The 8,882-nt window shown below is 64.1% G+C and overlaps 1 protein-coding gene across 1 annotated transcript in view; it reads left to right on the plus strand.

Annotated features, from left to right (window-relative positions):
• The window catches only part of Piezo1 (piezo type mechanosensitive ion channel component 1), a 62,963-nt gene that overhangs the window by 51,504 nt on the left and 2,577 nt on the right, over positions 1-8,882 (plus strand). The window contains exons 24-50 of the mRNA XM_048792400.1: positions 253-357; positions 787-940; positions 1,023-1,266; positions 1,354-1,450; positions 1,540-1,711; positions 2,039-2,128; positions 2,204-2,304; positions 2,614-2,685; positions 2,996-3,096; positions 3,674-3,776; positions 3,845-3,898; positions 3,970-4,142; positions 4,245-4,351; positions 4,465-4,662; positions 4,740-4,998; positions 5,065-5,253; positions 5,385-5,700; positions 6,057-6,168; positions 6,248-6,395; positions 6,484-6,698; positions 6,785-6,943; positions 7,048-7,195; positions 7,818-8,006; positions 8,138-8,230; positions 8,324-8,496; positions 8,563-8,685; positions 8,764-8,843. Of these exons, the coding sequence (XP_048648357.1) occupies positions 253-357; positions 787-940; positions 1,023-1,266; positions 1,354-1,450; positions 1,540-1,711; positions 2,039-2,128; positions 2,204-2,304; positions 2,614-2,685; positions 2,996-3,096; positions 3,674-3,776; positions 3,845-3,898; positions 3,970-4,142; positions 4,245-4,351; positions 4,465-4,662; positions 4,740-4,998; positions 5,065-5,253; positions 5,385-5,700; positions 6,057-6,168; positions 6,248-6,395; positions 6,484-6,698; positions 6,785-6,943; positions 7,048-7,195; positions 7,818-8,006; positions 8,138-8,230; positions 8,324-8,496; positions 8,563-8,685; positions 8,764-8,843 (3,975 nt within the window). The remainder of the gene's footprint in view (positions 1-252; positions 358-786; positions 941-1,022; positions 1,267-1,353; positions 1,451-1,539; positions 1,712-2,038; positions 2,129-2,203; positions 2,305-2,613; positions 2,686-2,995; positions 3,097-3,673; positions 3,777-3,844; positions 3,899-3,969; positions 4,143-4,244; positions 4,352-4,464; positions 4,663-4,739; positions 4,999-5,064; positions 5,254-5,384; positions 5,701-6,056; positions 6,169-6,247; positions 6,396-6,483; positions 6,699-6,784; positions 6,944-7,047; positions 7,196-7,817; positions 8,007-8,137; positions 8,231-8,323; positions 8,497-8,562; positions 8,686-8,763; positions 8,844-8,882) is intronic.

Consider the following 8,882-nt stretch of genomic DNA (forward strand, 5'->3'; position numbering starts at 1 on the left):
CCCACCCACACCCCACCCTGGTGCACAGACATCACAGAATATGCACAGTGCCCCGGGTCTGTAAGTCCTCAGGGCTCCCAGTGTGAGTGCATGTGACGGTGAGACCATGGGAGTGTCAGCATATGGGAACATCCCCTGTGAACACTGGAATGCCCAGCCCAGATCGTAAACCTCTGAGGCTGCTGGCCAGCAGACGGGTGCTGCGGGCCCTGGACAGGCCTCGCCCTTCCTGACGTGCCCTCATGCCCACAGACTACCCGTGGCGCTGGAGCCAGGCCATCCCCATGAACTCCGCTCTCATCAAGTGGCTGTACCTGCCCGACTTCTTCAGGGCCCCCAACTCCACCAACCTCATCAGTGAGTGCCTCACAAGCAGGCCCGCATCCTGCTCGTGCCACCCTGGGGGGCACACCTGCCAGCCTCCGGAGGCCACAGAGGCTGCACCTGCAGGGCATGTGGACCTGCAGGGCATGGGAGGGAGGGGCCCGCCGGGTACTGCCAGGAGGGCCCAGGGCCTGTACTTCTGAGCCCAGTGGGCCTGCCCCTGCCTGCAGGCACGTCTTGATAGGGTGGAGGGCCGCTCCCGTGCACCTGAGGACAGGTCCAAGTACTCACTGTCCCCCAGGCTCACAGGCCATGGCCATGGTGTGCGGCCCACGTTTCCTGCCACACACACACACGCAGTGCACGTATGCACCAGCACCACCTGCTGATGTCCTCATGCTGCCCTGTGTACAGTGGTGCCCACAGCGTGACGTGGCCCCGGCAGCTCTCCTATGTCCGCAGGTGACTTCCTCCTGCTGCTCTGCGCCTCCCAGCAGTGGCAGGTGTTTGCAGCTGAGCGCACTGAGGAGTGGCAGCGCGTGGCCGGCACCAACACTGACCACCTGGAGCCACTGCGGGGGGAACCCAACCCTGTGCCCAACTTCATCCACTGCAGGTGGGTGCACATGCCCACCATGGAGGGCCCTGCTGGGAGGGGGCAGCCAGGACGACCAGCAGCTGGTGACACTTGCCTGCAGGTCCTACCTGGACATGCTGAAGGTGGCCATCTTCCGCTACCTGTTCTGGCTGGTGCTGGTGGTGGTGTTCATCACGGGGGCCACGCGCATCAGCATCTTCGGGCTGGGCTACCTGCTGGCCTGCTTCTACTTGCTGCTCTTTGGCACCACCCTGCTGCAGAAGGGCACGCGGTCCCGCCTCGTACTGTGGGACTGCCTCATCCTCTACAACGTCACAGTCATCATCTCCAAGAACATGCTGTCGGTGAGCTGCCCGCCCGCCGTCCCCGCTTCCGAGGCTCGGCTGGCCCTTGTCCTCCCCCAGGCCTGGCTGACCCTCCCCCTCCCCCAGCTCCTGTCCTGCGTCTTCGTGGAGCAGATGCAGAGCAGCTTCTGCTGGGTCATCCAGCTCTTCAGCCTCGTGTGCACCGTCAAAGGCTACTATGACCGTGAGTGGGCGCGGCCTGGGGCAGGGGGTGCACAGGGACCCCTGGTGCTCAGGCCTTGACCCCTGGCCATGCCGGTACCTGTCCCACAGCCAAGGAGATGATGGGCAGGGACCAGGACTGCCTGCTGCCCGTGGAGGAGGCCGGTGTCATCTGGGATGGCATCTGCTTCTTCTTCCTGTTGCTGCAGCGCCGCGTCTTCCTCAGCTACTACTTCCTGCACGTCAGTGTGGACCTGCAGGCCACCGCCCTGCAGGCCTCCAGGTCAGCCCCAGCCCGACTAGCACTGGGTCCCTGGGCGGGAAGAGAGCACCATGGGCACCTGCACTCTGAGGCTCATGTGTCACCTGGAGGGAAGCCCGAGGAACACTGGCCCCCTATGGGTCGCATGTGCCCTTGCCATCCCCAGACTGGAGCTCAGAGGCTCAGTGCTGCGTGGACCTGGAGTCAGCCCTGACTGTTGACAGTGTCTTACCTCCTGGGCAGAGAGCTCTGACTTAGAGCCAGCCTCATCTGCCTCTCCCAGGGACCCCAGTGCCCAGGGGTGGGGACAGGCAGAGCTGAGTCCTGCCCTCACCGCTCTCCCCACAGGGGCTTCGCCCTCTACAATGCAGCCAGCCTCAAGAGCATCGAGGCCCACCGCAAGGCGGAGGAGAAGTCCTTGGCCCAGCTGAAGAGACAGTAGGTGCCCTCTGGGGCAAGGACCCTTGGGTTTTTCTGGCCAGCCTGGCACTCAGAGCCCACTCCCTCCCATAGGATGAGGCGGATCCGTGCCAAGCAGGAAAAGTACAGGCAAGGCCAGGCAGGCCGTGGCCGCCCGCAGGCCGTGGGCCCTGAGGACCCTGTCCAGCAGCCAGGTGAGCATGGATGGAGCCCAGGACCTTGGAGGGCTCCCCATGTCCATGACCACCGGAGCCTGCCTGCCTCTGTGTCATGTGATGTCCCCAGAGTTCCCTGCCTATCAGTGTCCTGTGCCATGTGGTGTGGTCACTTGTCCCAGCAAGCTGTGTGGCCACCCTGTGACTGTCTGTCTGCACTCGTGGGCCCTCTGAGCCACATGGCATCCTGTGGCACCAGCCCTGCAGGGCTCCATGTCTGTGGTGGCTGCTCCCACAGCCTCCCCGGCCCCTCCCTGTCACCTCACTCTTCGCCCCGCCCCTCCACAGGGCCCAGCAGTCCAGGGGGCTCCTCCTCGCCACCGAGACAGTGGTGGCGGCCCTGGCTGGACCATGCCACAGGTACCCTGCCTGACCATCTACTCCAGATACCCTGCTTCTCCCTGGTGCCTCCTTGTCCGGTCTGGTCTCGTCCTGCTCTCTGGCCTGCGTCCATGCATGCTCTGCCATCCCCCAGCCTGCTGGCCCCCCACTAGGGTGGCAGTTTGGGCAGCGCCTGTGCAGGTGGTGGGACAAGGGGAACATTCTGGGCAGTGCAGCTGGGTCTGCTTTTGGCTGATGCCCGGTTGAGGAACCGGAGGACCTCTCAAGGGTCTTGCTGGGAGAGGAAGCCCTGCCTGGGGGCTGGGTCTCAAGCCCTCTCTGCCTGCAGTCATCCACTCTGGGGACTACTTCCTGTTTGAGTCTGACAGTGAGGAGGAAGAGGAAGCCCTGCCGGAGGACCCCAGGCCATCAGCACAGAGCGCCTTCCAGGTGAGATGGTGGCCCCCTTCCCCTCTGTCCGTGGAGGTCCTGGCCTTGGGCCAGGCAGCCTGAGGTGGGACAGAGGCTTGCAGGGTCTAGGCAGCCAGCTCTGCATACCCCCTTCAGACCTCCCCAGCGGCGGGAAACCAGGCCCTAGGCTGGGGATGATCACCAGCAGCCACCTGCCCCTCTGGGCCTGTCTTCCCTAGGTCCTGGCTCTGGCCGTGCTGGACTGTTGCTGCCAGTGCCTGGTCTGTGGAGCCTGGTGTGGCTGCTGGGCACATTTGTGTCCTGGGGCCAGAAGGGCCCTCTCGTCCTTGGTTCTGGTTCTCAGTGTGGGGCCCTGGTGCTGAGTAGCAAGGACCTGTGGGTGGGCTGCATTCACCGTGCCCTCCCACTGCAGCCCTGGGGTCCCATTTCCAGAGGAAGTGCAGGGCAGCCAGGTCCCCAGCTGGTACAGCAGCCAGGTCCCCAGCTGGTACAGCAGCCAGGGCTGGGGCCAGGCCCTGACAAGCCCAGGTTCCTCCTCCTCTTTCCTGGGAGGGGAACTTGGGGCCAGGGTCCTGACCCACTCCTGGGCTGGCAGATGGCGTACCAGGCCTGGGTGACCAACGCCCAGACAGTGCTGAGGCAGCGGCGGGAGCAGGCGCAGCAGGAGCGGGTGCACCAGGAAGGGCAGCTGCCTGCTGGTGAGTTGCGGCAGGGCTGTGGTGGGGACCTGCAGAGCTGAGAGACACTGACCAGTCCCCTGTATCAGGAGGTGACCCGAGCCTGGGGGAGCCCGTGGAAGCCCTCGAGGATGAGGTGGCAGGTGAGTGGGCCCAAGGGCAGGGATCAGGACTCTCCTGGCCAACCCCTGTTTCAGCATCTCCCTCCCTCCAGGCCGAGGCCACGTCATGCAGCGCGTGCTGGGCACCGTGCAGTTCTTGTGGGTGCTTGGCCAGGCTACGGTGGACGGGCTGACCCGCTGGCTGTGTGCTTTCACCAGGCACCACCGCACCATGAGCGACGTGCTGCGGGCAGAGCGCTACCTGCTAACACAGGAGCTCCTGCGGGTAAGCTGTGCGGTCACACCCACTGCAGACCCCTCCCCACTCCTGCTGGGTGCTGCCCTGCCCGTCAGGAGCAGAGCCCTGAGACCCCCCCACGCCCTGCAGGGTGGAGAGGTGCACCGGAGCGTACTGGACCAGCTGTATGTGAGTGCAGCTGAGACCACACTGCCAGGCCCCCCAGAGGCCCGTGATGGACCCAGCACAGTGTCCAGGTGGGTGGAGGACTGAGGGGGCTGGAGCTGAGCCAGGGCAGCTCCTCCCTCCTTGCTCTCAGCCCCAAAGCCGGGGCTGATCCCAACCCTGTGACCTGGCTCCCCTCCCACAGTGGGCTGGGCGCTGAGGAGCCCCTGAGCAGCCTAACAGATGACACCAGCAGCCCCCTGAGCACCGGCTACAGCACCCGCAGTGGCAGTGAGGAGATTGCCACCGACTCCCGGGACCAGGCTTCCCTGCAGGGCTCCCAGGAGCTTTTGGCCAACGCCCGCATGCGGACGCGCACAGCCAGCGAGCTGCTCCTGGACAGGTGGGGTGGGGTGGGGCTGGGCAAGGAGGGTCGGAGCCACGTGCCTGCATGGCTGCAGCCAGGTGGTCCCTCTGCAGGTGCCTGCACATCCCCGAGCTGGAGCAGGCCGAGAGCTTTGCGGCAGAGCAGGGCCGGACGCTGCGGCTGCTGCAGGCCGTGTGCCAGTGCGTGGCCGCCCATTCGGAGCTGCTCTGCTACTTCATCATCATCCTCAACCACATGGTCACCGCCTCGGCTGCCTCCCTGGTGCTGCCCGTGCTCATCTTCCTGTGGGCCATGCTGTCCATCCCCAGGCCCAGCAAGCGCTTCTGGATGACAGCCATCATCTTCACGGAGGTGGGCTGCAGCCAGTGGGGCCAGGGAGGGGGCAGCCTGGCCCCGTGCTGACCCCGTCTTCTGCAGGTCACGGTGGTCACCAAGTACCTGTTCCAGTTTGGCTTCTTCCCCTGGAACAGCCACATGGTGCTGAGGCGCTACGAGAACAAGCCCTACTTCCCCCCGCGCATCCTGGGCCTGGAGAAGACGGACAGCTACACCAAGTGCGACTTGCTGCAGCTCATGGTGCTCTTCTTCCACCGCTCCCAGCTGCTGGTGAGCACGCACCCAGCACCCCGGGGCTCGCGGGCTAGACAGTGGGCAGCCCAGGGTGGGCCTGGCCATCTTGCCTGGTCCCAGCATGTTTCAGCTGGTGTCCTCACTGTCCCTCCTGGCCCTCCACACAGTGCTACGGCCTCTGGGACCATGAAGAGGACCAGTTCTCCAAGGAGCAGAGCAGGAGCAGTGGGAAGGATCAGGGGGCTGAGGCGGGGCCAGAGGTCCTACTGGGAGCCCAGGCAGAGGCAGGCGCCGAGCACCAGGCAGAGCTGGGGGTGGCAGGAGCCACGACCCAGGACGACATCCAGGTAGAAGCGAGGGCTGTTCCTGAGGATGGGGCTCCAGAGCCCCAGGTGGACTTCAGGCCTCAGGACACAAGACGAATCAGCCTGCGTTTCAGGAGGAGGAAGGAGAGGCCTGGACCCGCAGGAGCGGCAGCCATGGGTGAGAGAGCTCTGACCACAGCTCAGTCCTCACAGGCAGTGCTGGCTCTCGGCTGTTTCAGGGGAGGCAGAGGAGGCCGGACGGCCCATCCCATCCCTTGGAGGTGCCAGGCCCAGCAGGGGACCAGCTGGATTCCAGGACAGGACAGCACTTGGCTGTGGGTTCTGGCTCTTCCAGGGGAACAGAGAGGTACACTGCTGTCTACAGGGCCAGCAGCAGAGCATGTGCCCTGGCTGGCCTCAGCTGCCCCTTGACAGGGCCATGAAGAGGCCCCTGTGCTGTCTGCTTCTCTGTGAAGTGGCCAGAAGCCAGGCCCAGTCCCCCGTGGGCTCAGCCTCCACGCTTCTCGCCCACAGAAGCTGTGGATGGGGAAGAGGAGGAAGAGGCGGCGGGAAAGAAGGGGCCGAGCCGTTCTCAAGAACGGATGAAGGCAGCCGCACGCTGGCTGCAGAGCTTCTGCCTGTCCCTGTGAGTGGCCGGCCCTTCTTTCCACATGGCAGGGAGGGGGTCCCTATGGCCAGGCACCCAGCTGAGCCCCCTCCCACAGGGCACAGAGCATATACCAGCCCCTGCAGCGCTTCTTCCGTGACATCCTGCACACCAAGTACCGGGCGGCCACAGACGTCTATGTCCTCATGTTCCTGGCGGACGTTGTGGACTTCATCATCATCATCTTTGGCTTCTGGGCCTTTGGGGTGAGCAGGGCTGGCTGCCCGGGTGGGTGCAGCCCCTCCGCTGCCAGCGGCCCAGCTCCAGCTCCCCTCCTCTGCCCTTTGGCTACAGAAGCACTCGGCCGCCACAGACATCACGTCCTCCCTGTCAGATGACCAGGTGCCCGAGGCCTTCCTGGTCATGCTGCTGATCCACTTCAGCACCATGGTGGTGGACCGTGCCCTCTACCTGCGCAAGACCGTGCTGGGCAAGCTGGCTTTCCAGGTGGTGCTGGTGCTCGCCATACACCTCTGGATGTTCTTCATCCTGCCAGCCGTCACCGAGAGGTGGGGTCTCCATCCCGGGGTGGGCACGACGCAGGGCAGGGCCTGGTCAGCCCCCGTCTCTGACGGTCCCTGCCACCCTGTCCCAGGATGTTCAGCCAGAATGCTGTGGCCCAGCTGTGGTACTTCGTGAAGTGCATCTACTTTGCCCTGTCCGCCTACCAGATCCGCTGCGGCTACCCCACCCGCATCCTGGGCAACTTCCTCACCAAGAAGTACAACCACCTGAACCTCTTCCTTTTTCAGGGGTGAGTGGTCTGCCCAGGGGTCACTGAGAGCAAGGGGCAGCTGGGCTAGGTAGCCTGTCAGAGCTAGCATGGGAGACCCTCCTGACGGGATCCTGACCTGGCAGGTTCCGGCTGGTGCCATTCCTGGTGGAGCTACGGGCAGTCATGGACTGGGTGTGGACAGACACCACCCTGTCCCTGTCAAATTGGATGTGTGTGGAGGACATTTACGCCAACATCTTCATCATCAAGTGTAGTCGAGAGACAGAGAAGGTAGGACCAGGCCTGGGGGAGGGACAGCAGGGTACTGCTTCCCCAGAGGCTCTGCCTGTGTGGACAGGAGCCAGAAGCCAACCACAGGTCAAAGGAAGGGTTCTCCGAAACCCTCTGGAGCCCAGGCATGGTAACAAGTGCCTATAATCCCAGCAACTCTGGAGGCTGAGGCAGGAGGATCCCAAGTTTGAGACTGCAGCAAGAAGTGTCTCAAAGTAAAACAGGCTGGGGATGTGCTCAGGGAAGTGAGCTGCCGTTGCTCTGTGTATATTCTGGTCCTCTCCAGACAGCTAGTTTGGGGACATGCTCCCAGGCTGGTGTCTTTTGAAGCACAAGTTTACTTTCTTCCCTTCATGGCTCCTGTCTTGTTAACCTGAGAGGTCATGAAGATGATGCCTTGAGGCTCATGCGCCGGGGCCTGGCTGCAGGGGGGCTGCCTGCAGGCTGGGCCAAGCCAGCGCATTCCTTGGGGATGCTCCCACTGGACACCTGGCCTGTGTAGGTCCAGCTGCGTGTCTGTGCCCACTCTGCCCCAGGCTGGCCACCGTAGCTTCGTGCTGACCCCAGCTGGAGGCTAGAGACCATGACCCTGAGGGGCTGGGTGACCTGTGTCTTGCCCCAGAAATACCCCCAGCCCAAGGGGCAGAGGAAGAAGAAGATCGTCAAGTACGGCATGGGCGGCCTCATCATCGTCTTCCTCATCGCCATCATCTGGTTCCCACTGCTCTTCATGTCACTGGTGCGCTCCGTGGTCGGCGTTGTCAACCAGCCCATCGATGTCACCGTCACTCTCAAGCTGGGCGGCTATGAGGTGAGCTGCCCTGGAAAGCAGGGCAGAGGCCCCTCCGCTCCCCGAGGTCTCACGGAGCGCCACCCCCAGCCTGTCCGTGACCCACCTCATCACCCACCCTGGTGCCCACCAGCTGCCCTGTCCCCCGCCAGCCCCTGTTCACCATGAGTGCCCAGCAGCCGTCCATCGTGCCCTTTACACCTGAAGCTTATGAGGAACTGTCCCGGCAGTTTGACACCCACCCGGTGAGTGGCCCCCAGGCTGTGTCCATGTGGTGAGAGGGGATGGCCTGGTGGGGGTGGGGGTGGCCACCCCCACTGAAGCATGCCATGCCACAGCTGGCCATGCAGTTCATTAGCCAGTATAGTCCCGAGGACATCGTCACAGCTCACATCGAGGGCAGCTCTGGGGCCCTGTGGCGCATCAGCCCCCCAAGTCGGGCTCAAATGAAGCGAGAACTGTACAACGGCACTGCCGACATCACCCTGCGCTTTACTTGGAACTTCCAGAGGTGGGTGCTGTGCCCCGGGGACTGGGTGGGTGCTCCCTGCAGGGGTTCATGCTTGTCCACCTCCAGGGACCTGGCCAAGGGCGGCAAGGTGGAGTACACCAATGAGAAGCACACCCTGGAGCTGGCCCCTGACAGCTCGGCACGGCGGCAGCTGGCCCGCCTGCTGGAGGGCACTTCCGACCAGTCCGTGTGAGTGGGGGTCCTGGTGGGGTGGGCAGGGGTTGGGGGAGCCCTGGGCCTGACCCAGCCCATGTGCTCTCCCCATAGGGTCATCCCCCACCTCTTCCCCAAGTACATCCGCGCCCCCAACGGGCCTGAAGCCAACCCCGTGAAGCAGCTGCAGCCCAGTGAGTGTGGGCAACTAGGGGCCGGGACCACCTGGGCTC

This window comes from Marmota marmota, unplaced genomic scaffold (assembly GCF_001458135.2).
Source record: "Marmota marmota marmota unplaced genomic scaffold, marMar, whole genome shotgun sequence".
Lineage (NCBI taxonomy): Eukaryota > Metazoa > Chordata > Mammalia > Rodentia > Sciuridae > Marmota > Marmota marmota.